This window comes from Cucurbita maxima, unplaced genomic scaffold (assembly GCF_002738345.1).
Source record: "Cucurbita maxima cultivar Rimu unplaced genomic scaffold, Cmax_1.0 Cma_Scf00006, whole genome shotgun sequence".
Classification (NCBI taxonomy): domain Eukaryota; kingdom Viridiplantae; phylum Streptophyta; class Magnoliopsida; order Cucurbitales; family Cucurbitaceae; genus Cucurbita; species Cucurbita maxima.
The window spans coordinates 3,548,169-3,575,201 of record NW_019272022.1 but is presented as its reverse complement, the minus strand read 5'-3'; the positions used below and the strand labels follow the sequence as shown (position 1 = coordinate 3,575,201).

Sequence of the window (27,033 nt, the reverse complement as noted above, 5' to 3'; positions counted from 1 at the left end):
AAAAAAAAAAAAAAAAAAAAAAAAAAAAAAAAAAAAAAAAAAAAAAAAAAAAAAAAAACCCTTAGTTTTTAGATTTGAAAACATAAATTCATGAAATAAACCCCGAAAATTTCCTATCAATTTCTATGGTATTTTCTATTTTGCAAATATATATAAAAGTATTTTGAATGCATTTTTTGTTTGTTTAATAAAAAAAAAAATTGCAATATTTTAGCTTTTTAACAATAGTTCCAATAATATAAGTGCTTCCTTTAAAAGAAAAAGAAAAAGAAAAAGGAGTCTTCTACCTCCACAATAATTAAAAACAAAACAAAATGATGGTTTGATTTTTTTTTTCTTTTTTTTCTTTTTTTCTTTTTCACTCAAAAACCAAAACATAAATTACAAACAAACTATAGTAAAATTCTAAAATCTACTAATTTTCTAAACTAAGAATAATTAGAACCTTCCAAAATCCGACATATGTCGGATCTTTGTTGGTCAGTTAATTCGGTTGGAAACTCGGTCAAAAACTTTACTTTCAAGTTGCCTCTATTTATTTCCTCTTTAAGTTTTGGCATACCTTGACCTTTAATGATCTTCACACAACCATGCCAAATGACGTCCTGTGTCTTGAGGCTCATTATATCTCCTCCCAACAAAGGTATTGAAATGGTGCAACCTGTTAGGGCTTTCACCAAAGGAATTTCCACCGTTAACTTCAAATCGTCCCCTTCTCTTTTGAAATATAAGTGTTGTTTCTCAACTATCACGAACGATACGTCAGCTGGATAACTACCTAGCCTTTCATTCCCCATTCCTTCAAATGTTATTTTTGTCCCCTTCGTCCACCCTGGCTTCACTCTTATCGTTACCGTCTCCTCTTCCTCTATCGCTTGCCTATCAATCAACAATGAAATATCTCTACTTTTAGAAGCTGCTTGAATAATTGTATGACAAATTGAATTCGTAGAAACCATTGAATAATTGTAATCAGACATATAACTTGTTAGGAACTTGTTAGGAATCACGGATCTCCACAATAATATGATATTGTCAACTTTAAGCATAAGCTCTTATAACTGGTTAGGAATCACGGATCTCCACAATAGTATGATATTGTCCACTTTGAGCATAAGCTCTCATGGCTTTGCTTTGGGCTTTCCCAAAAGGTTTCATACCAATGAATATATTATCCCAACAATTCTCAACAATCCTCCAATTCTCCCGTGAGGCCTATGGAGCCCTCGAACAAAGTGTATACTTTAGTCACTTTTGACTACACCTTCGAGGTATAACATTGCTAATTTAAGGGCATGATTCTGATATAGAAATCACGGATCTGGCTTTGGCTTCCTCAAAAGGCTTTATACCAATAAAGATGGAACTTTTTTTTGTTAATTAAAAGTATAATATATTGAATAATATTTTTTAAAATATTCAGAACGGAAATATCATGTATCAATAATCTTAAGAAAATGAGATGTTATGTACGGTAAGGGAAAGGGCAATAGGGTTCATGAAGAAGCAGAGAGGACGAACCCTGTGTTCAAGATGACGTCTCTTGTAACCTTAATTTTCTTCATGCATCCAAAGCAGAGCTCCTCAAGAGTGCATTCAAGCTGCTTCTCGATCGGCGCCGGTTTCAGCACACCGGAGGAATTCGAGAACATGATCGGCGTCGTGCTCCTCCGGCTACCGCTTTTAGACAGCATTGGAGAAGACGACGCCGAATCGACGCTCAGCCCGCTGTTTAATCGAGACGGCATCGATTCCGTGCTCCTCCTGCTTACGCTCCGAAACTGAGACGATGACGACGGCTGCGGATTTAGACCTCTCCGACTCGCATTCCTGAACATAGAACTATCATAGCTTCGATGCCTGGAAATCTTCGGATCGTTCTCCCTCATACTCCGGCTTCCATATCTAAAGCTCAAACCGCCTTTCTTCGTCATCTGTCGCGGTCCTTCCTTACTAATTTCTTCACGATCCTGAAAACAATGATTATTATCGATTAAACGCCAAATTTCTTTAAATTAGGGCATCTTCGTCGTTTTACACGCTCGATCAAAATCATCCGCAGATCAATCAATCAATCAAACAATACAAAATCGGAACAAAATAAAAAAAGAAAGCACAACGAATTCGAATTCAAGATCGCATAAACACGCTTTTAATCATTAAAAAAAATTAAAAAACTAAAACATTCAAAGGCTGATTAAAACAGAAACGTAATCGAGGAATGGACGTACCTTAGAAGGTCCATTGTTGTTGTTATCAATGGCGTCGGACGAGCCGTCGTGCTTAGAATCAACAACATCGGTATTCTTCTTGGAATTCTTGACCTTAGAATGCCATTTTTTGAAGAAGGATTTATAGGATTTGCAGAAGTTTCGAAAGGAGACGCCAAGAACTTGGGGAAGATCCACCATGAATGAGAGACAGAGAGCGAGAGATGGAGAAAACAGAGAAAGAAAATAGAACTTTTTGACTGTCCACAAAAAAATTGCAAGGTTACCCAAATAACCAAGTCTTTTTTTTTATTAAACTCCTTTTTATTTGGGGGATTATTCTGTTAATCAATTAATGACGTGGCACCCTTTCTCTTCTTTAGGCTATCTAATTGGATTTATCCCAATAATTATAATTATAATTATATAAAATATCCTTTAATTATTTTATATCACTATAATATAAACTTATCCTTCTAAGCCACGTTAATATTTACCTTTAGTAAATAAATAAATATAACATCATTATACTATATACATTTATTTTATTTTTAATAATTTTGTGTTTTTTTTTCTTCATATTTTAGAATTAAAAATAGATTTTAAGGAAAATAAACAAAAATTAAAAATAATAATAATAATGTTAGGAATATTTTTTTGGTAAGAAAAATAATTTAGGCTAAATACTCCTAAAACCAATCCAATAATTTCAATTAGTTAATTAAGTGGATATTTTAAATGGACTAAAATACCCTCACACTTCACGTTCATTTTTTCCTTTGACTATTGTGTCCACCATCACAACCCACCTCTTTAGTTCTTACGACAACCACCACCACCACCAGAGTCCACTCCAATGATCCCGGTGGTGCTGGTGATGGTAACCTTTAGTTACGACTTTAATGTTATTAGTTTATAATGTTTAATAGTCATCGTTTTATAATAATTGAAGACTAATATAAGCATAGAACAAATGAAACGTACAAGAAAATGTAACCAAACATATATTTTTATTAGAGAAATTAACTAAATTTTAATATAATATAATATTCTATAATATTGAAGATTGGAACCCAAGTTTAATAGTTGTAGGTTGGGATGACTAAGTCAACTTTGTTATTAGTCAAATAATAATAAAATAATAATTTTGAAACTTGAATTGGTCAATGTTCTTAGCTCCCAATTTGGGGTTTGGGTGTGTATTAAATAACAAATACTAGTTTCTTTTGCTTTGGCAGGCAACCGTAATTATTTTTGGCTATATTCTTCCACAAAACTTGGTACCATTGTTTCTTTACTCTCATTTTCTTGTCTGCAGTTGTGGATATGATCAGCAAAATGGTGGTTCAGGTAGTACGTGTTCCATCTTCTAGACGTCGTGGACATGGATGCCGATATTACACATTGTATATTTGATATCATTTTCAGGTAGTATGCGTAACGGCCCAAGCCCACCGCTAATAAATATTATCCTCTTCGAAACTTCTCCCATAGCAGACACATTTTAAAATATTGAGGAGAAGTATAGAAAGAAAGCCCAAAGTCTAGAAAGAAAACCCAAAGTCTAGAAAGAAAACCCAAATATGACAATATCTGCTCGCAGTGGGCTTGAGATGTTACAAATGGTATAAGAGCAAATCATTGAGTGGTGTGCCAACAAGGACACTCGGCCCCCAAGGAAAATGGATTGTGGGATCTCACATCGGTTGGAGATGAAAATGAAGAGCATTGCTTGGATGTGGAAACCTATCCAAGCAGACGCGCTTTAAATCCTTGAAGGAAAGCCCAAAAAAGATAATATTTACTAGCAGTATATTTTGTCTCATTGAAGGTGTGTAATGGCTAGAGAAGATGTCTGAACCTCGAGATATGAATCAATAAAGAAATATGAAGGAATTCAGGTCCTATCGAGAGTGAGAAAAGCTTGTATTAGGAATAAGACTGTCTTTGACCTTTCATCAACTAGTGGATGGAAAGAGCGAGCCCTTCATTCAAAGTCACTTATTATCTTAGAAAAGGAGCTCTTAGCATGACCTTTGACCGACCTTTGACCATTGAATGTGGTCAACCATTAGGCTTGGATTAACCCATCTTCAATGTGAGTCCTAACTAAAGACTAAAGAAAGTAACTAAAGACTAAAAAAAGAACAATCTGTTGTGCTATTAAAGACTAAAGAAAGAGTTATCTGTTGCGCTATTGAGACTGATTGGGGAGGAAGAGCAATCTGTTGTGCTAGTGAGACTGATTGGGGAGTACTTGATGCTCGTTGAGACTTGTGCTTTGTCATTTTCATTCTGGGACTTTCTTCTATTCTAGGCTAGCCCCAGGCTAGCCCCTTATATACTAAGGGTAGCAAATCGGGAAGCCATCTTTCAATCAATTATTCAGATAGATAGCAGAGCATCAAGTACTCGCAGCACAAATCTCAACATCAACATTTTATCGATATTTTTCATAAAATTGAGAGCTTGACATTTCCGTCGACATCAACGTTTCAAACTTTCACCTCAACCAAGTAGAACCCAAAAACTAAAAGAAATAAACAAGAAAATGCAGCAGCAGCAATAGACTAGTAGTTAACAATTAAGATGTATGATTGATTGATTGACAAAGCTGCACCTTCGTGCGAAGCTGAAACCATATTTTCACATGTAGTTTCTTTGTAATTGTAGCATTCTTCTATCTATAGACTAAACCATGTACAACAAAACTCAAGTACCCTCTTACTCTTCTTAGACTTCCCTTTCATCGTGGGAATCCCTCTCCCCCCTCCTCCACACAAATTATTCTCAGGAGATTTTAGAAATTTTAATTTACACTTTTTTTTTTCCCTTTTCTTTTTCTTTTTTCATGCTACAAAATTGAAACTTGCATATGACATGAATAATTACAAGCAAACTTACCTCTCAGCTTCATTAAGCAGAGTTTGGATAGCTTCGGAGCTTTGTTTTTCAACTCTCCATTATGGTAGTAATTCATCATTCATTGTAATTCTTCATCTGATATTCTGTTTGACCAAATGATTTCGATTTCGAGTGTCCGAGAAGAGCCATCTTTGTCTCCATCGTGATTTAGACTGAATAATCCATTGTACAGTCCCTCGGTTACAACTTTGTCGATTTGGATCGTCACTCTTCCTAGAGTAGACTGCATAGGACCAACATTCTCAATTTAGAACAAAGGTAATGAAAGGGAGAAGCGGTATAGCCGAACGCGGCTGATCATAGCCGACACGAGATTCAGGGGTTGTCACTATAGCCGAACACGGGAAGCGGTATCCATTTGGAAAAACAATTTGATGAAATAATTATGATCTAATACTACTACGGCAGGGATGGTTACCTTGCCAAAAGTGCTTTTGCTTTTGCAGATGATGTGCAGCTTTTGCCCCTTTGGAGGCACATCAAACGCCCAAGTAAAACCTTCTTTCCATTCAGGAGATGTACTGTGGCTAACAACCTGACCATGCCCAGAAAACAACTTTAGCTGAATCCCCATGAACCAGAAGAGAGTGAGTCCTAACATAGCTTACGTACCTTCGTTTGTCGAGGAGGGCCGTTCCCGATAGACAGTCGACAAAAAGCATTTGTACTTCCCATTGTCTGTTTAAGGTTGTTCCCACGCTTAATAATAACAGTCAGACAACCAGGTAAGCAATGCAAAAGGCTGTCTGCTCTGTCATGAAAACTAGGAGGGCAGGTTTTCATGAGCATTTGCAGTATAGGAATGGCCTCAGCTGCAATCATAGCTTGAGACTTTGCTATGTCGATCGGCATGGTCGACCAGGAATGCTTTAGCAAACATAACGTATCCAACACAGTTTCCTGAGCTGCCTCGTTACCCGATGTCAGAGATCCGATTAGATGAGGTATGGAAAGAGTAGCTGCTTCGGAAATATGGAGTTTCGGAAAGTTGGTGAATATCACATTCAAGGTTCTTAAGACCTCCTCACTGATTGTTGCTGTCGACCACAATTCCCTCTCTAGTGCAGCTGCATAACAAACATACAATGCAACTCATTTTCAATAGTAGAAACCAAAGGGAAAATAAAGAGATTTCACAGTTCCAGGCATACCTGTCAAAGATCTAATGAGCTCATTTGATACATATTCCTGTAACGTGTGATTCGAAAACAAGAACTTTATCAGCAATGCAGACTGGATAGAAATTTCTGGACTTGGAGACAAAAGAAGCTCCTGAACGACCAATATTCCACCTGCTTCAGCAACTGCTCGCCTATTTGTTCTACTGTGCATGACAAAGTTTTGCAAAGCACAAATAGCTACCATTTTCATTTCTTCTGTTGCCTCATCTTCAAGCAAGCTTATCAATGCTCGACAGGCAGAAACCGAATCACTGGCTCTTGCATGTCCCGCGTGCTGCGAAAGATCTCCCAAGGCTAATGTTGCGAGAAGCTTGCCGGGCTGTGATCGGGTCTGTGGATCTAATAAATACTGTGATAAGGGTGCTATTGCAAACTTCGAAACCTTCATCTCTCGCACCCTGACATGATTAAATAAAGTTTCGAGTAATCTTCCAGATGCTTCTTCACATTGATGAGATCTTAGAAGGTCCACCAATGCATCTATAGCACCAGCTTCCGCCATTTGTTCGGCACTTAATGTATTGTTAGCTTCGTGATTAACTAAAGCACTGAGAGCCACCATGATAGTGCTCTCCACAGTCGAATGCAACATTTTCACGAGAACAACTACAGGAACTTTAAAGTAGTACTTAGCATTGAATCGCAAAACATTCGACAAAACCGTGGAGGCTGATTCCCAAAGAGCATGAGGAGGCTGAGGGTCCTCTTGTATAATAACCTTCGAAAGCTCGAAAATACCTCCAGCATCCGCAACAGACTTGGGCCAGCTAGTGGATATCTTTTCCAATGCCCTTATAGCTGTTTGCTGTAGATTCAATATTCCAATCCCTGCAAGCTGTACGAGTGGCACAACTGCAGTTTTAGTTGTAATATCTTGCTGGAAATGCTCTTGAGCAAGAAGATGAGATAATAACTCTGTGCCAAGCTGCTGGACAGCACGGGATGGGGATTCAAGAAAGGAAATCAGAGGCTCGATAACTTGGCTTGGAGTAAGTTTTAGAGTCGGAAGACTTTGTGGCTTCTCCAAAATATTTACAAGAGCTTGTAAGGCACTGTGCTGCCCCCACAAATTAAAATCTGGACGAACCATAACCAAGAAAAGAGGTTCCACGATTTTTGCCGCATCTGAACTCCGAGCAATTGCGTTACTGTTTGTTAAAATGCGAAACAGTTCCGCCACTGAGGAGCATAATGAACTAGGTGCCTCTGGAAGTAAATCGAGGCAGTTATCGATGATCCCCACCTTAACCATATCCATTTTGAGTTGAGTTCGATCTTTTCCCAACTTTATCAGAGAGCATATGCTTGCTTCGATCAATCTATAATTCGTTCCAGAGACCAAACTAACAAGGAGGTCCACAATGTCATAGGGTAAAGTGAGCTCTACTTGTTGCTCATCATCCAACAATCTTTCAAGTGCACATACCCCAGACTCTACTGCTGCACCTGAATCTGACTGCATAAGCATTATGAGTGGCTGTATGCATTCAGAAACAATTGGATTTATTCTTACTTTAATATTACCGAACAGTATAAAACATAGTTCTGCAGCATTCGTCTTCAGCTCCAAGGATGACGACGAAGTTAAAATTTTGCATAAACTATCAAGCGGGGCTCCTTCCACGTCATTCAATATATCGGCTTTTGAAGAATATCCTGAAGTCAGTCTAATTAATGCAGCAAGAGCAGCACCTTGCTCACTTTCTGTTGTGGCATTGAGCATGTCAACTAGTGGATGGAAAGCCTGCTTGGCTAGCTCAGAATCTCTGATGTTCTCACAATCGAAAAGTTCAAAAAGGGCCCTTGCAGCGCTGAATCTTGCGTTTCTTGACCCAAGACGTAGGACAGCGATAAGTTGATTCAAGGAACTGGCCGATGCCTCATAACGAATAAGATCGGGATTGCTAAATAAAATTCTCAATAGATCAGATATTATGGCTTCTGTTGAGTCTTGAGGACTCAAAGACAGGTACTTTGTCAAAGCATCTACAGCTCCAGCTTCAGCCATCGTTAATTTATTTGCGTCACTTCCATCAGCAATACGAATCAATAGCTGAACAGCAACAGGAGGAGCACCAGGTCTTTCTGGTAATGGTCTCAAAAGATCCACAAGAAGAGGTATAGTTTTGCGTGCAGTTGACCCAGTTCTAACATCTTCAATTTCAAATAGATGCTCGAGAACAACTTGATCTGGTTTCCGTGTCAAAGAAAACTCATCTGCCAAAGCAACAAGTTTTGGCATATCCGACTCCACAAACCCAATTAGAGAAATTAACCCAACAATTGCACCAGAATTTGCAATGGCAAGATTTACTCCTTTGCTACCTTTACAGACTAGACTTGCCATTGCCTGCGCAGCAAAGAATTTATCATTCACTTCCTCAGATCTTGCCAAAAAGGCTAGTGAAGGTATAATGCTCATGACAGCAGGGGACGAGGCAACATCTGCATCTTGGAACAAGACGGCGAGAAGCAGAGAACTGACCCATATGCCCTCCATGTCCTCCAATTCTACCTGTTACGATAACATTCACGTGTCAAAATTATAAGAATCCAATTTAAGACAAAAAACTATTTACAAGGAATGGCATCGCCTTGAGAATGACACTTTTGGTTTAAAAGAGCTAAGAAGTTTAGATTTGATGTAAATGCCAGCAGGATACAGACCATTGGTATCAAATCAGTTCTTCCAGGAAAGAAGAAAAAGGAACACTATAATATTTTCATTACATAAGCATACTTCCACAGATTTGGATAGCAAGGGCAGCAATAATAAGAACTTCAGTTTGAATGAATAATATTTTTAAGGGGACTGGACAATTTAAGTTAACAAATGACTTGCCTGTGAATTAGAAGTATAGCTAGCAAGCTTGTCAGACACGGCCTCAGTTCCTCCAGCTTCCAGAACAGCTACCTTGTTCTCCACACTAAAAGAAGCAATTATTGACAACAACCAGAGGGCCATAGTACCTCCCATAACTGTGCCTGGGTCAGGGGCATCAAACCTATCTCCTAGGAAAGTAGTTCGTTTCGTAAAACTTCTAGGGGTTCTAACTTCGAAGTCTAAAGAGGAAAAAGTAGAATTTTGCTTGATCAAACCCACTAAAGCATATATAAACGGTTTAAGACATCCGAACGAGTCTAGAGCTTCCACTGACTGCTGTTTGTGCTCCTTCATTGCACAAATGAGTAACGCAGCCCCTCCTGATTTTACTTCTGGACTTGAAGAGGTTATTATTTTACTGGCAAGAGAATCAAGTGATTTTGATCTTGCAACTAACAAATCGCCTAAAATAACAGGTTGGTCTCCACATAGTCTCGATAAAATTTCTATCACCTTGTCCTGCAGCGGAGATGGTCCCTCAGCAAGACAGCATACAAGTGGTTCCAAGCTTGAAGGAACCTCAGCAAGGGCAGACCATGGTGTATAAGCCAAGCTAGCTCCAAGCTTGGTCCTAACTAAGAGTGAAATTACTTCTAAAGCATCCGCAACATTATTCCCATCCATATCCATAGACCTTAAGAAGTCAACTAGAGCAAGGACAATGAAACGACACTGAGTTTCGCTTGCAACCACATCACCAAGTGGAAAATGAATCAACAATTGATGAAGGGCTTGAGCTGCACTCTTCTTACCAATTGGAGTTCCTTCTCCCAGAACTCTCGTTAGAGCTGAGATAACATCTTCTGCCAGAGCTTCAGCAGCTATTTGAGGATCAGACAGAAGATTGGCCAGGGCAGCAACTGCAGTTTCAGCAGCATCAACAGAAGATGTTTTAGCCAACTTAATCAGAAGCTTGACGTCCCCTTCTGCAATATGGCACACCTTATTCATTGCTTTTGTCTTGCTGGGCCGGGAGAGGGCAGCCAGTGCCCGAGCTGATTGAGTGGCAACGTGAGTATTGCTGGCCAAGAGCTTCATGCAAGGATGTACAATCTCGTCAGTTGCAAGACTATCAGAAATATCTTGTCTTGTGCTAAATAAGTCTGCTAGAACAGAGGCAGCAAGGGCTTGAGTTTCTTCATTTGATGAGTTGAGAACTTGAACAAGTGTTCTCAGTCCTTTACTAGCTGCAGAATCTCTATGTACAAAATCCTCATATGATGCCATAGTAAGCACATGGCCTAAAACTTGAATTATATTAGCCTTTTCTTTTGGAGAATCTCCTAAGAGCATAGCTAATAGCTGATTTATAGTAGCAGAATCAGCAGTTTGGACAAGTTTTGTAAGTGCCATGGCTGAGGCTTCCTGGCCCCTTGATCCACCACTTTTTAAGAGCCACAAAAACGCTGGGAGGGCACCTGCACTTTCAACACAGGCTCGAATATCTTCACTATGGCAGCACAAATTCCATAGAATATGTGCTGCATCCTCCCTTGCCTTGTGGGATCCTGTCTCTAATAACTGAACCAATGGAGGAATTCCACCAGCAGCAGTGATAGCCCACTTGCTGTCATCTACCTGGTCAGTCAAGATTTCCAGCAACTGAACAGCATATTCTTGATGTTGCTCACTTGATAACCCCAGTAATGATATAAGTAACTGAACTCCTTCTCTCTTGCCAATGGCTTCCCAGATGCCAACCCCACTGCAGCATAAGCTAGTCAGAGATGGTATTAGGTACTCTTGCACATCAGGAGCAGCAGTGGTTACAAGTCCAATAAGCACCTTTTTTGTTTCTGCGTGATTTAGACATTTTGAGAAATATATATTACCATATAGACAAGCCATAGCTTCAAGGACACGCTCCTGAACTAACTTATTATCGTGAGGCTTTAGTAGCATTACAAGAATATCTTCTATCTTGGTAGCATTAAAGGGTTCCTCATCACAGGACTTCTCAAAAACCATTAGAGTGTATGCAAGTGCTCCAACTATATCAGCAACTGGTGCATAAAGGCGAGGGGACTGTGAAAGTTCTCCAAGATAGAGTACTAACGCAGACATCCCACCACAAAGATTGGCCAATGCTCGTGTTGCATGCTCCTGCAGAGACTGGCCATGCTTACCCTGCATACACTCTTTAGAAGGGGCAACTATTGCCCTGATAAGTACTGGAATACCTTCCTCGTCCACAATTGCTTTTTTGGCCCTAGTTGACTTCGATGAGAGAGCCTCCAGAGCATCAGCAGCACTTGCACGGACATAAATATCATTTTTCTTACTTATAAGCCCAAGCAAAGCCTTCACAGCTCCAGATTCTATAACCTTAGCTACACTATCACTGAAGGCCAACATCAGGCGTGCTAGAAGAGAAGCTGCATTTGACTGAACTGCAGCACTGTCAGAAGAAAGAAGATCGACAATGATATCCACTCCTCCAGCCTCAAGTGTTGCTTTCCAATAACCATCCTTGTCTCTGCAAAGATTTCTCAAAGATCCAGTAATGAATCCCTCTACAACTTTGTCTTGCCTATTGTTTGGATTTAGTTGGTCCCATAAGGTGGGTACAACACCTTCTGTGACAAATATCTTCATACCAACGCGGTCATTCAAAAGCCCATTCGAAGAGACTTCATAGATTGCCTCAGCTGCTGCCTTACTAGCCTCAATTGATTCAGATTTCAAGAGTGAGAGCAATGGTGGGATGCACCCACCAAGAAGCACTTTCAAGCGCAGTTCATCATCTTTGCATAGAACACTTAAAATTCTAGCAACATTAACTTTTGCAACAGAAGACCCACTTCTGAGGACATTGATGAACAAAGGCATGGCTTGAGAATGAGAACCAATGAGTGTTCTAGCATCCTTTTGTGTTCTAGCAATTCCCAGAAGACGTGCTGTAACAAGGTCTTTCTCGTGTGACGAAGACATGCTTGCATGAAGTTGCTCAATAAGCTGAGCAACTGTCGCCATTGTAGTTTCTGGATCATCCATAGTTCCTGCTCCATTATTTTCCCTGCTAATTGGAATTTATCCATGCTCAGTATCTTATAACGATAACTTTCATTTTAACAAGAACAAGATATATTCTACCTAGAGTCGATAATTAATTGGCACTTGCCTACAGTTGAGGAAATTACTTTTACACAGTTCGAGAGGATTATAAACATTGCGTTAACATATTACCATGCTTTCCATTAATAAGAGCAACTACAAACACACACACATAAAGGATAAAGAAACCGAACTTACCGAGGGCTAGAAGTAGAAGGTGATAGGGACTCAATTTGTTCTATGGCAGGGGACTTCGACATTTCATGAATTCACTGCCCAGCTTTCACCCTGCTCCCCTGCAAGTTGAAGCATAAATCCTCAAAACTCCTCAAATTAATTTCATTTTACAGAACCAGTTACAAAAGCAGTGATACACTCATAAACGAGTTTAAACTACAAATACCCACCAGAAATAACTCAAAAATTCATACAAAATATCATAAGGCGTGCATGCACACATGATTAAAGGTCAAATTGAAATCCAGAAATGTTGAAAGCTCCAAAAATACTCTTCGATAGCCATGCTTAACAATCTTGAGCATCGATAAGTTCAGATCCGTAACTAAACGATATAGACATTACAAACAGAACTTCAGCTCAATAGCAACAAAAAAAAAAAATAAAAAAAAAATAACAGAACAGAGTTCCAAGAAAATCAAGTTAACTAACACGAACCAAGTAATCGAATAAGCAGATGCCCAAAAACTTCCCCCTTCCACCACGCGTCGGAGGCCGCTTCTCCCGAGCCAGAAGCATCAAATCTCAATTACCGCACTACCGAATTCAATTCCATCTTCAAATAGCCAAAGAAGCAATTTCGTTGCCAAATAAAAAACTGAAGCAACCGCACTGAAGTTCGATATCTCCCTTACAAACCAAACACCGGAAAGAATCCCAGTTGAAAAACAGCAGCCGCAACAAGCAGATCAAAGCAGAATCAGCAAAAGATCTCGCAATCTCAGTAGCTCAATTCCTTAAAACAACCAAAGAAAGAAGAAATTGAGATAACAACTAGAGATTTTTAATTTCAATTAAAAAATTGAATAAAATAATGTACGGAGATCGGATCAGAAGTAGCGTCACAGAATCTAGGGCAAGAAAATCGCCATTTTCAAAGTGGAAAAGGAAAGGGGAATTGAAAATGTACCTGAATTTGGGGGTGATGAACTGGGAATCCGCTTATTTGTGAAGAAGCTGAATCAGAAGAACAGCAGTCAGAGAGAATGAAGGCAGTCTCTAAGTCTTAGTCTTTTCGCTTCCACTCCTCCATGTGTGCAGTTTTTTTTTTTTTTTTTTTTCTTTTGTATTTTTTAATTAGTGAAAATAATAATAATAATAAATAAAGGAAACAAAAAAAATTGTCATAAAAGCGCGGGTGATTGGGAATCAGTTGGAAGAGGGCGCACAATTTTTTTTTTTTTTTTTCTTTCCACTTTTAATTTTTTGTTACAATTTTTTTTTAATCCTAAAATTTTGTAATTTAAATTAATAAAAAATAACCTTAAATTTTTTTTTAAAAATTTCAATAATAATTTTAACTTTAAAAAAAAAATTGAAATGTAAAAAATAGTTAGCATTTTGTTTTTAAAATATACTTAAATTTTTAATGGTGTTTGAAAAATTAGTTAATATCCTTCATACTTTTTAAAAAGTAAAAAAAAAAAAAAATACTTTTATTATTGTAACACATTTAAAATATATATACAATTAAAAAAAATTTGAAAAAAAAGGTTGTTATCATCTATGACGAAAATCGTCTGTTTATGTCTCATCTTTTCTTCCACCTAAAAGAGAAGGTGGTCGAACAAAAATTAAAAAGGTTAAAAATTTAAAGGTATTGATGTTATTTTTTTTTAAATTCATAGGTATTTTAAGATGTGATAACATATATTAACAGCTAGAGGTTAATAAAACATTTTAAAGTTCAAATATGTTTTTTAAAATCTTTAAAAATAATAGGATTAATTTTTTATCTTTAATTTTTTACTTTTAATTTAAAAAATTTGAGAATATTATTGAAATTTTTTAGGAGTAATCAAATATTAATCTAATTATTTAATAATATAATATTTTAACCTTTCGAATCTATCCTTAAATTTTTAAATACGAAAAAAAAATATAATGGAATAAAGTAATTTTATATATACTTAAAGAAAATTAAATATTTTTAATTTAAAATTTTAAACTAATAAAAACATTAATCTAAATTTAAATTCCAAAATTATCGCAATAAAAATATAAACTCAAAAAAATATGAATTAAATTTTATAAATTTAAAATCTAAACTTCTAAAAATACATTAAATTATAGTTTTTATAAATAAAATTTAAAAACCCAATTTTCACAGTATATATTTCTTTAAAAATTAGTACATTTATTTAAAAATAGTCAATTATTTAAGAGTTTAATTGATATAATTATAAAATTGGACAAATATTTATTAATTTAGAATTTTTATGAATATAAATTATGAAACTTTCCAAAGCATGAATTATTTAGTAATTAATGAAGAGGAAAAAATATTAAATTTTTTAATAAGAAAAATAAAATTTAAAAAAAAACAATAATTAAAATATAGAATATTAAATGCCCATTTGACCAATAAATTATATCAATTATTTATATTTGAGCAATAAAAAAATAAAATAATAAAAATAATAAAAATAAAAACAATGCCATTTAATTTATTATTATTTTGATCCTAAATATTTCTCATAAAAATATCTCATCGTCTGAGTAAAAATATCAAGAGTTACGTCGAGATGAAAATACGTAAATTTCAAAATTTTCATATTCTTATAGTTCGTCACTTATTACTATGACTTATTTTTGTCCGTAAAAACGGGATGAAAAATTTATTAGTAGACTTGTGATAAGTAAAAATGTAATAGAGGTTAATTATATGCTCGGGATGATTAGCCATTCATGTTGAAATTCTTCACGGTGCTTTATAATATTTATTACTACCGCATATGCTTTATTTAAAAAAAAATTAAATAATACAAGAATGTATGATTATAAATAAGTTTTATAAGTTTAATTTAGAAAAATTGTAATAAAAAAATTAAATAATTATATATTTTGACTTTTCACAAAATATTTATTAAATACATTAGTCGGTAAATATTTTAAATTAAATCTAATAATTCAAATATACAATGAAATATATATATATAATTGAGAGAATTTTATAATATTTTTATAAGATAATAAATTAAAACAGAACCCCATCCACATAAAATAAGCTTTTAATATTTAATTGAATAAAAATTAAAAATAATAAAAATATCCTAAAAAAACAAAATTTGTGGCCATAAAATAAATAATTAAGAGATGAAAAAATGGGGAATCATTGATAAGAACGAGGATGTGGCTTAGAGTTAGTGTGAACTCAAGATACTGTAAATCAAATATTTTATCGTCCTAAATAATTTTAAAATATTTTATAGTATTAATTTTTTAGTCATCTTATTTTCAAGATCGTTAAGATTCAAATATTTTTTATTTTATCATGATAAATAATATAAATATTATCCGGTAATTAATTATATGACGATTTCATGAAAGATTAGAGTTAGACAACATAATTAATATATAATAATTGCAAACAAAAGTGTAATGTGAATATTAAATATCTCAATTTTAAATATATTGGATAACAAATAAATAAATATATTTATATATATGAAAAAAATCTCTTAAATATTGTATAACTTAGGTATTAATGTATTTTTTTTTTAATTTTAATTAGATAATAATCAGACCAAAACCATCTAATATTTAAATATTGATATTAAAATTTTGTTTGATAAAATTACTAAGGATTTAAAAAAGAATTAAGTAAAAAAAAAAAAACATGACAGATCAGCAAGGGATGTTTTTTTTCTTATCTTTGAGAATCTTGCACACGTGTCAATGTTGGACAACCATCCATCTCCATAAATTTATTCCCCATTAAATTACTTTTGACCCCATGGAATTGACCATACAAAAGAATTAATAATGATGAAAAAGAATACCCTTTTGGGAAAAATTAATATTTTACTTTTCTACTTACCGTTCTCCTCTCGAGAGGTTGTGCTTTACTTGGAACAATGTCTGAATTGATCGACGATAGATTTGTTATTGTGACCATATTCCTATGGAGGGTTCCCGTAGAGAGTAAACAGATCAATATAACGACCCAGATCCACTGTGCTAGCAGATATTGTCTTTTTTGGACTTTCCCTTTCGCGCTTCCCCTCAAAGCTTTAAAACGCATCTGCTAGGGGAAGGTTTTCACACCCTTATAAATGGTGGTTTGTTTTCCTCCCCCAACGAATTTGGGGCATCACACTAGGTTCACGTGGCAAAGTAGGAACAGGTAATATAATATAATATAATTTATTAAAAAATGGAAATTTAATATTACAATATATATATATAGGATGGGGACTGGGGATACAATCCCCATCTCCTGCCCCATTTATCTGACAGAAGAAATCTCTCATCACTCTCTCCCCATTTTACGTTTAAACGAAGATTCCTCATCCATTGAGGAAGTTGCACATGAAGCTCCGATCCTGTGGGGTAAATGGACATTTCTAATATCAAGCAATGAGTGTTATCTAAATCTCGCATAATTTATTAATTGTCACATTTAGAACATGCAGACTTTGAAACTAACATTAGTTTTGTTATGTATCGAAATTTTCACAAGACTAAAAAAGAAAACTCGAACGTGCCTTCTAAACAGATCTATATTTAAACACACAAGTCAAGTCAGTATCGATTATAAGAGCTCAGAATTAAAACTCGAGCAAAATAGTTCGACAAAAGAGAGAGTTTTTCTTTCCCCTTTGTTTTTAGATAATTAAAACAAAGGGTAAAAAACAAAAGGGAGTGAAGCAAAATGGAGAAAAATAATGAGAAGAAACCAAAGAAGGAAAGGGAAGAAGGGACATTCATTATCAGAAAGGGATGTCCTGTCGAGTGTCCCCCCAATCCAATTGAAAGGAGTGGGGTCAAGAAAGTGAGCCAAAACGGCATCGTTTCATTTTCGACCGTGACATTTCCTCTTTATCCTACCCATCGGAATTTTCCTAAACCGTGCATCTCTCAATCACGAGCAGGTATATCAGACATGACGGCATTTATTACACGAGCAGATATATATAACTTTGTAATAGTCCAAGCCCACTGCGTTAGATATCGTTTTAAAACATGTTTACTAGGGAGAGATTTTCACACCTGTATAAGAAACGCTTCGTTCCCCCTTTAACTGATGTGGGATCTCACAATCTACCCTTATGAGAGGGGCCAGCGTTCTCGCTGGCACTCTACCAAGTGTCTCGGTTTGATACCATTTGTAACAGCACAAGCCCACCACTAGTAGATATTTTCTACATTTTGATACCATTTGTAACCGCACAAGCTCACCACTAGTAGATATTGTCTGCATTTTGATACCATTTGAACAGCACAAGCCCACCACTAGTAGATATTTTCTGCATGTCTGTTACGTATCGCCGTCATTCTCACGGTTTTAAAACACGTCTATTAGGAATAGATTGTCACTCTTATAAAGAATGTTTCGCTCCCATCTCCAACCAACGTAGGATCTCACAAGCTTGGTCTCAATTTAGATTATATGTGAGAGCAATGCATTATAACCGCATCGGTCACCATTCAACCGACCACATCTAACTGTTGCCAATGTTCATAGAAAACATGCTCGTGGTAATATGCTGAGGATATTCTTGAGCTGAAGTATACTAAGAATCTCCTATAGTTGATTATATTTGAATTTCTCGTGTGCACTCATAAACGTATTGGGCCGTTTGGGCCTATTCACGAATGCGTGAAATGGGCCGTTATCGAACTCAAAAAGCCCATTATCGGTTCTATTAAATAAATATTAGGTTTCCAAATTTGAAATAAGATAATACCCAGAAATTAATATTTTCTATCCAAGGCCTTAAAATATTTAATAAAATTACAAATTTAGTAATATAAAATAATTAATTATGATACTTTTATTATTTCGTACTACTTTTATTTCTGAACTTTTAATCAAATTTAAATTCCAAAAATATTCAAACAATATTAAAAACGTTTTCCCATTATTCGCACGTTTAACAAAATATATACACCCACATAACACGTGCTAAAATCGCTCATCGCTACAAATACATGTCGGTTCCGATCTCCGCCACAGCCGCCGCCACCATCGCGGTTTTCGATCTCATCGACACGGCGGCTGTCGACGGGGAAATCCTCGACCGGCACAGTGACCGACGAGTGTGCCGTCGAATTTCCGAAACTGACGTTTAGATCAACCAGACGACACGTCGAATTCAAAATGGCTTCTGAAGGTACATGAACATATCCTGCAATGGCGACATCTGATTTAATGTCGGAAACTGCGAACAAAACGCGTCCTCCAGTGAAGTGTCCAGGTAATTGAACGTGAATCCAGAGTGCTCTTCCTTCAATCTCGGCTGGCTCTGGACCTCGCTCGTGAACTCCGACGACATCACCTGCTCGGAGCTGCTCGAATCCGTGTAAAGACGAGGAATCGAATCCGATAATTCGAAGTTTATGTAATCGGTCATCACGTCGGACGACGGCGACTGAACTCGGCCGGAAACGTTGAGCACATCCGGCTTCTCTTCCTGATCATCGTTTTCCATGACTCCGATTGTGTTCAATTCCGGCGAGTTGATTGAACCGTGGTGCGGAGGTTGCTTTTCGATTACTCCTTTTTTGTTGTATATGCGGCAGAGTACCCAATCGTCTAACTGCAAAATTAGGGCTAATCTTATAAAATAGAGCGTCTAACTGCAAAATTAGGGATAATCTTGAGAAACAGAGACCCGAAAATCAAGAACAATATGAACTATTCCGTGAGAATATACCCTAAGACTGTTCTTCTTGCGAGCCGACGGGTCCGAATTAGCGAGCCGGTACTCGTGCATGATCCAATTCGTTTTCTCGCCCTTAGGAGCTTTCCCGGCGTAAAACACCAACGCCTTCTTAATCCCGACGGCCTTCGGCTGCCCGATCGGTTTATCAGCGCCGGTCGCCTTCCAATAACCACTACCAGCAGCCCTGTTCGGCCTCGAACCGTTCGGATACTTCCGATCCCTCGGCGTAAAGAAGTACCACTCCTTCTCTCCATAAAAAGCCAGACCTATAAAGAAACACAAAATTAATCATCGGCTGCCGTCAAACTCCGATCGGAATCAATACGATTAATCTCCATCGGAGTTCATAAAAGAAAATTACCAGGAAGTTCCCAAGGGTTGTATTTATACAGATCGATTTCAGCAATAATCGGCGCCGAAATCGGATGCGATGCACATTTACGGCACAAGTAATGCATCACGAGTTCATCATCGGTCGGATGAAACCTAAATCCCGCCGGCAACTGTAAATCGGCGGCCATAATTCTCTCTCTCTCTCTCTCTCTCTCTCTCTGAAAGCTCTGGCGTCTGCGGCGATTGAAACTTAAAACGCCTGAGAAAGAGGCGGGCTTTATAGAGGAAGAAGAAGGGACACGTGGATTCATCATAACGAAGTTTTTGAAAGACACGTGGACGGTCATATTTTCCGTGGTCCCATCTGTGGCAGTGCTGGCGATAGAAGTTATTTGGTCATTACTTACGAAATGCTTTTGGACTGTAGCGCTTGTTGAGTCAGCCGGGTCGGGTCTTTTTTGGGACCGCTTTTTTGAATTCGGTACGATTATGAGAAGATCACGGGCAAAGTCGGCCGATTGTTTTAACGGTGGATTCGTGTGACACGTCATCCATGATTTCCACGTGTTCCATTTCTATTGGATACGATTGATGATACATATATTTCCACGCTGCTACATTATTGGATATTTTTTAGAAAAATGTTGATAATGGTATTAGTGTGACACTGGAACGAAGCCACGTCGAATATAAATTATTTTTCACGTGCCTATTTTCTCAAAAAAAGTAGACTATAAAATTAAAATTTTTAAATAAAATTATCGACCCGACACTCAGGTCGATGTATTGTCAATGAAATTGTGTTCAATTTCATAGGTCAACGGAAGACGAGTTAACATTAATATTATTAATATAGCGGAATATCAAATAAGGTGAAAGCAACATTATCCTAAAAAAGAATAGAATCTATAACCTAATTCCAATAATTTCTCTATTTTTTCATATCTATTTTCCATTTTACCCAATGGAGTATTCTACATTTATTAAATATAAAATATTACAATTACAGATGCTTTTCTGGTTATCTACTTATTTTAAATTATTTCTAACACGAACAAGAGCCTGAGTTGAATTGGGTTGAGAAAATCTTCGACTCCAACAAATAAAAAAAGGTTGGCTAGGTTGGTGATTTAAACTGTCGAAATATAGTTCACAACCTAACCCAACTCAACTCTCTATTTTAGGTTAGATTGTGTTGGGTTAAGTTGTGAACTATATTTTGGCCGTTCAAGGCACCGACCTAGCTAACCCTACTTTTTTTTTTTTTTTGTTGGACTCACAGATTTTCTCAACCCAACTTCTGTGGTTCGTTGGGTTGGGTTAGGTTGTAAACTATTTTTCGACGGTTCAGGTCACCAACCTAGCCAGCCCTACCTTTTTTTGTTGGACTCAAAGATCTTCTCAACCCAACTTCTATGATTCAAGTCAAACCTAACCAACCATGGAACTCATCAACAATACATGTTATATTGATAATTAAAATCTCATAAAACTGATATATAAAGTATTCCCAAGTTACAATACATCTGTAACATTAGTTACAAACGTCAAATATTCATAATTTTCACAGTAACAACCAGGGGTGAATTATAACCCTATTTTCGAGTTAGTAAAGTTGACCCAAAAAAAAAAAAAAAAAGTCAACTCGCAAACCGACCCGAACTTTTATTGTTTGGATAAGGTAGTCCATGTTCATCCATTACCAACCTCAAATATTCTTAATTTTCATAGTAATCTTAAAAGCAGAGTAAAACATGGATGAATTATAACCCTATTTTCGAGTTAGTAAAGTTGACCCAACAAAAAAAAAGGTCAACTCACAAACCGACCCGAACTTTTATTGTTTGGATAAGGTAATCCATGTTCATCAATTACCAACCTCAAATATTCTTAATTTTCATAGTAATCTTAAAAGCAGAGTAAAACATGGATGAATTATAACCCTATTTTCGAGTTAGTAAAGTTGACCTAAAAAAAAAAAAAAAAAAAAGTCAACTCGCAAACCGACCATAACTTTTATGGTTTGGATCGGGTAGTCCACGTTCATCAGTTACAAACGTCAAATATTCTTAATTTTTCACAGTAATCTTAAAAGCATAGCAAAACACAGATGAATTAAAATCCTATTTTCGAGTTAATCAGATTTTCACGTCATTTCAACACCTCTAATAGTAAAACTATTTCACGATTCAAAATTCTAAAACGACGCCCAATATAAAATTACTCTAAACCCAACATCTTCGATATCAGTCTCATTTGAACGTGATATCTATTATTTTTAAAAAGATTAATTATAATATAGTAAAAGATTTGTAGATCCCCTTACCGTACACATTATTAAATTAAAAAAAAGATAACGTAATCAATAATTAATATAAAATTTCAGGTTCTCAGATGGGCCGTTGAATAAAAAAAATCTTATTTTTTCAAGCACTACAAAGATTCGAAACCGTCACGTATAAAATAATTAAAAGAATAAATATTTTAAAATCAACTAGACAAAGAAATTAATAAAAAAATAATGAAGCGCAAAAACTCGAAACCGCTAGGTATTAAAATAAAATAAAAAAGACGTGGCGAAAATGAAATATAATTATTTTAATAATCAAGTGGGCAATAAAATTAAAAAAAAAAAATATTTAGGTAATAAAAAATACTTACTATTTAATGCGATTCAAAAACTCGAAACCGCCATTTAATAATATTTTAATATATATAAATATATTAAAACAGTCAAGTAGGGTAAAAAATAATAAATAATTGTGGAAGTTCATTGAACCAGGATGGAATATTATAATTTATAATAAAATAGTCAGAATATATTTGTTTTTTTATTTGTAAAGAAAATTACCTGGAAATTTCCTCTCTCTTTTGAACCCTCATTTCTTAACAAGGAAGTAACGATTTTCTGAGGTTTTTTATTATTTTATTTTTGGAGAAAATTGTTATTTTTAAATTTTATGTTTTTTTGAGTTGAATTAAAAGTCAATTTAAAACTGTTTGTAAATTCATCCAATTATTTAATCAAAAAGTGCAATAAATATATATATATATATATATATATATAACTATATAACTAATTTTAATTTGGTACATAGAATGTTATGAGTTTTAGTTTGGTCCGTGTAATTTGATGTTAAAGTTTCAATTTAGTTCTTATAATTTTAATTAAAAGTATTATAACTTTAGTTAGTTTGACACAACTTGGTTTCATATCATATTTGATTAAATTTCATAAATCATAATTTATAATGCTAAATTGAAACTATAAATTAAAAAATAAAAAACTAAATTTGTAATTTAACCGTAAATTTAGTTAATCATTTTAGGAAAATGGTTAATATGTAAACAAAAAGCGTTTTTAAAATATTTTTGGATTTTCTAAACTTTATTCTTAAATTTTTAAAAAACCTTTAAGAATATATTTTAATTTTAAAAAATTTAAAAATATTCTTAAATATTCATAAGCTTTCAAAATCAATAATAATGATATTTTTTTAAAAAAAGTTAAAATAAATTGTTCATTGTTTACATCCAAACTTAAACGATTAAGAATATATTTATTTATTTATTTATTTGATATTAATGTAAAGGTTTAAAACTGGTTCTAATTTTTTAAGGGAAGTATTACGACAATTAAAATATATACTTTTTAAAAATTTTGATTATTTTATAACCAATTAGATGAATTTTCTAATATTGTCTAGTCACAAGCCACTTGCTAATTATTATTATTATAAAAAAAAAAAAAAAAAAAAGTCATAAGAGCTTTTTCTGTTCTAAGTCTATATGGGATGTACCTAATTAAGTTCCAGACAAGGACAAAGATTTATTAATATAATTATAATAGATAGGAAATAACATTATTATTTAATATGACTAATTTAAATTTTTATGTACGGTAAAAAGTTAGAAGTTCAAATCTCATACTCTCGTCTTTGTCTTTGTCTTCCTCTTCTATACTTCCTTTTTTTCTGCACGAACTTGGATGATCCATGCTTACTATAGACCAACACTCTACCGCTCCTCACTCGAATTCCATGGCTCGTTGGCCTCAATGTCTTACTCGTTTGAGAACCTCTGTGGCTCCTCCTCCGTTTGCGAGACACCCGTTCGCTCCTTCTCGACTCGATCTTTTCGGAGTCGTTGCTCGAATCACATGATGACCCATATCGATGTTTTGCTTCTTCTTCACTTTCGAGTTCTTCTTCTAGGTCTCTTCTTCTATGGCATCGTCTTGTTCTTTTGACACTGGCAAGCTTGACACACATGAAAGTGCAGCAGTACTCCCATGCATGGCAATAGGAAGCTAAACATGTCCATATCATTCTGCAGAAACCCCGACCGATGCATCCAAATATGCCAATTTTATGGAATAAATAGAGGAGTAAAAGAACTGCATTCAATTCCCAAAAAAGATTATTCGCATATATACTGAAACTAATGTTCCATGTAATAAACAACAAGTAATAATGCACATATATTATTTGGTACTCGAGTTCTAAAGAGTCTAAGAATTCTTAGAATCACTTGAAACTAAAATGGGTGATCCGGGAACAGCAACGAGAGAGGGCTCGTTTAGATCCCTTTCCTAAGGAATTCGTTTGATCTTGGGAGCCTATGATTTAGAGTCACGCCAGGCATATAAAATTTTTTTTTGGGGATAAGCACCCTTACAATTTATAACAGCTCAAGCCCACCGCTAGCAGATATTGTCCGCTTTGAATTGTTACATATTGCTATCAGCCTCACGGTTTTAAGATGCATCTACTAGGGAGAGGTTTCCACACCCTTATAAGGAATGGTTTGTTCCCATCTCCAATCGACGTGGGATTTCACAACCCCTCCTTGGGGGCCTAGTGCATCGCTGATACACCGCTTGTTGTCTGGCTCTGATACCATTTGTAACAACCTAAACCCGCCGCTAGCAGATAATGTTAGCTTTGACCCATTACGAATCGCCGTCAGCCTCATGGTTTTAAAATGCATCTACTAGGGAGAGGTTTCCACACCCTTATAAGAAATGTTTTGTTTCCCTCCCCAACTGGTGTGAGATCTCACACAATTACATCAGTACGCCATACGCCATATGCCATACGCCATATGCTGATGAACTAAAACTTCATTCCCATAACTAGAAGTTATCAAATATGGATTATACATTTTCCATACTATATCGACTTAATAGGCGTTTTCCCATTACATCAGTAAGCCATAGATATAGGCAACTTCAATTCGAAAACTACAAATTTTACCATTACATCAGTAAGCCATAGATATAGGCAACTCTAATTCGAAAACTACAAACAGTCAGATTTCTCCATACTACCATAAGTTCTACTACTCATGAACTAGAAAGGTTCTGTAAATACTCGAAGTGGGTGGGTCTAGAATGCTAACAAAACTAAGGACATTCACGAGTGATTTTGGTCGTTTCAAAATTACTTTTATCATGCAACTTTTAGTTATTTTGGACACGACAAGAGTTACTTTGGCCGTTCCAAAATCACTTCAAAACATGTCTATATCATCAGATAACTTTGGACATTGATATGCAAGTTTTAAACTATAAGGCTGCCTTCTCCCAACCACAGAAAACAAAGAAATCCCTACATATTAGAAGTACCAAAATTCTCAAACACATGGAGTTTCTTGTTTCACTCACCAAAGTATGCAAGGATCACGACCATGCCCATCTTTAGCAAATTGGCAACGCAGAAATTTTCTATGTAGCATATGAAATCCCATGTTGATCCACACACTGAACTGCCAACATGTGCGCCCAGCGACAAAATCAGGTAAACAAGGTTAGATGAAAGTGTCCCACATTGGTTAATTTAGGAAATGGTCATGGATTTATAATCTAAGAATACACTCTCCATTGGAGTGAGGCCTTTTGGGGAAGCCCAAAGCAAAGCCATGAGAGCTTATGCTCAAAGTGGACAATATCATACCATTGTGGAGAGTCGTGTTCGTCTAACATGGTATCAGAACCATGCCCTAAACTTAGCCGTGCCAATAGATGGGCAAATTCTCGAATGTCGAACAAAGGACTCCAAAAAGAAAAAAGGAGTCAAGCCTCCTCGATGGTACGAAGGCAGTAAAAAATGACTAAGACTCCAAAGGAGTCGAGCCTCGATTAAGGGGAGGCGTACTTTGTTCGAGGGGAGGTATTAGATGAAAGTGTCCCACGTTGGTTAATTTTGGGGAGGGTCTTGGGTTTATAATTTAAGAATACACTCTCCATTGGAGTGAGGCCTTTTGAAGAAGCCCAAAGCAAAACCATGAGAGCTTATGCTCAAAGTGGATAATATCATACCATTGTGGAGAGTCGGGTTCGTCTAACAAACAATACTCAATCAAAAGGCACAAAATAAGACAAAATCTGGTAAACAGCACTCAATCAAAAAGCGCATAGAACATTACAAAATCAGGTAGATTATTAGGTTTATGTGCAGAAGCCACATGATGAGAAAAAGCAAAAGAAAAATGGTACCAACCTGCAGGATTTTCCAGAGAGAAAATCAAGTGGAGACCCAAATACTTTGTTAAGAGCCAAAAACAAACCAGAGGCCAATGAACTGGCTACATTACCCATTGCATCGGATAGATTCAGCATTCACTAACAAAATAAAACACTCCTGCGAAATAAGATGAAAACGTGAAAAATCAAGACCTAAACGGGAAAAATTGAACACGATAATCATCATAACTAGAACAAACGATCATCGATCATTGGTATTTTCACTCGCAGATAAGATTTGCCCTCCAGAACAATCAGAGAAGCTTGTTTAGTAAATCGAACTCGTAGAATCAATCGATCATACACGCCATGAAAATTTAAAAATGCGAACACTCCAGAAAGTATTACATCGATTAGAATGTTTAAATAGCAACGGGAAGTGAAGAATCGCATATGGAAGAAGAGTGGCGGTTGTCTGATTTCCACACCGCCGGATTTCTGAAAGATAACCGTCGGCCACAGCGCGTTGAAAGATCTGGACATACGGCCCATTATGCAGATTCTGCAAAAGGCCGAGTTTTTATTTATTTATTTATTTATTATTATTTTTTTAATCTATTAGTGTTTTGAAATATGACACAAAATTGGAGAGACATTTTTTTAATATTAAAACTAATTGAGATATTAATTCAATATGACTAATAAAAATTATAAAAAAATAAAAACTATTTTTTTTTTTTACAAATTCAAAATTAAAAAATAATTGGACCCTAAAAATTAGGATGACATCAGCTAATTTAGGGAATGATTATTTCGGATTCGAATGAGATCTTTTGGGAAGCTTAAAGTAAAGTCATGACAGCTTATGGTAGACAATACCATAGTCTGTTCGTCTAACATATTATCAGAGTCATGCCCCTAAATTTAGCCATGTCAATATAATGTAAGGAGTGCTCAAAAAAAAATTAGATGAAAATTTTAGTTGATTTTGATTCAAATAAATATTTATTTTATTTCATAACATTATTTTTATTATTTATTTATACTCTTTAGAAATAATTTTTTTAAATTATTTAAA

General features: G+C 35.5%; 4 protein-coding genes across 8 annotated transcripts; all 4 read right to left on the bottom strand.

The window, feature by feature from the left end:
* Positions 1 to 363: 363 nt before the first annotated feature.
* On the bottom strand, positions 364 to 2,480 carry LOC111480292 (dnaJ homolog subfamily B member 1-like). The gene is made up of 3 exons (XM_023125249.1): positions 2,232 to 2,480; positions 1,522 to 1,970; positions 364 to 879 (listed from the first exon to the last, which is right to left on the bottom strand). The coding sequence occupies exons 1-3, from the start codon at positions 2,409 to 2,411 to the stop codon at positions 429 to 431; spliced, it is 1,080 nt and encodes a 359-aa protein (XP_022981017.1). The 5' UTR covers positions 2,412 to 2,480; the 3' UTR covers positions 364 to 428.
* A 2,301-nt stretch (positions 2,481 to 4,781) lies between these two features.
* Positions 4,782 to 13,529, bottom strand: LOC111480226 (protein CELLULOSE SYNTHASE INTERACTIVE 3-like). Of its 3 annotated transcripts, none has more exons than XM_023125148.1 (8): positions 13,402 to 13,529; positions 12,930 to 13,227; positions 12,453 to 12,550; positions 9,155 to 12,216; positions 6,287 to 8,827; positions 5,748 to 6,202; positions 5,554 to 5,670; positions 4,782 to 5,358 (listed from the first exon to the last, which is right to left on the bottom strand). In XM_023125148.1, exons 3-8 carry the CDS (start codon positions 12,512 to 12,514, stop codon positions 5,194 to 5,196), a joined length of 6,402 nt encoding a protein of 2,133 aa, XP_022980916.1. In that variant the 5' UTR covers positions 12,515 to 12,550; positions 12,930 to 13,227; positions 13,402 to 13,529; the 3' UTR covers positions 4,782 to 5,193. The 3 variants fall into 3 exon arrangements, with proteins under 3 accessions (XP_022980916.1, XP_022980915.1, XP_022980917.1); XM_023125147.1 differs by having other exon boundaries at positions 6,287 to 8,834; positions 9,159 to 12,216; XM_023125149.1 differs by having other exon boundaries at positions 6,287 to 8,831; positions 9,159 to 12,216.
* Positions 13,530 to 18,325: 4,796 nt separating this feature from the next.
* On the bottom strand, positions 18,326 to 19,749 carry LOC111480283 (NAC domain-containing protein 2-like). The gene is made up of 3 exons (XM_023125239.1): positions 19,521 to 19,749; positions 19,151 to 19,425; positions 18,326 to 19,033 (listed from the first exon to the last, which is right to left on the bottom strand). Exons 1-3 carry the CDS (start codon positions 19,678 to 19,680, stop codon positions 18,590 to 18,592), a joined length of 879 nt encoding a protein of 292 aa, XP_022981007.1. The 5' UTR covers positions 19,681 to 19,749; the 3' UTR covers positions 18,326 to 18,589.
* A 3,592-nt stretch (positions 19,750 to 23,341) lies between these two features.
* Positions 23,342 to 26,538, bottom strand: LOC111480312. Of its 3 annotated transcripts, none has more exons than XM_023125282.1 (4): positions 26,364 to 26,538; positions 25,993 to 26,133; positions 25,158 to 25,258; positions 23,342 to 23,888 (listed from the first exon to the last, which is right to left on the bottom strand). In XM_023125282.1, exons 2-4 carry the CDS (start codon positions 26,109 to 26,111, stop codon positions 23,410 to 23,412), a joined length of 699 nt encoding a protein of 232 aa, XP_022981050.1. In that variant the 5' UTR covers positions 26,112 to 26,133; positions 26,364 to 26,538; the 3' UTR covers positions 23,342 to 23,409. The 3 variants fall into 3 exon arrangements, 2 of the variants coding, with proteins under 2 accessions (XP_022981050.1, XP_022981051.1); XM_023125283.1 differs by having other exon boundaries at positions 26,409 to 26,538; XR_002717780.1 differs by having other exon boundaries at positions 23,734 to 23,821.
* Between the last annotated feature and the right edge of the window lie 495 nt (positions 26,539 to 27,033).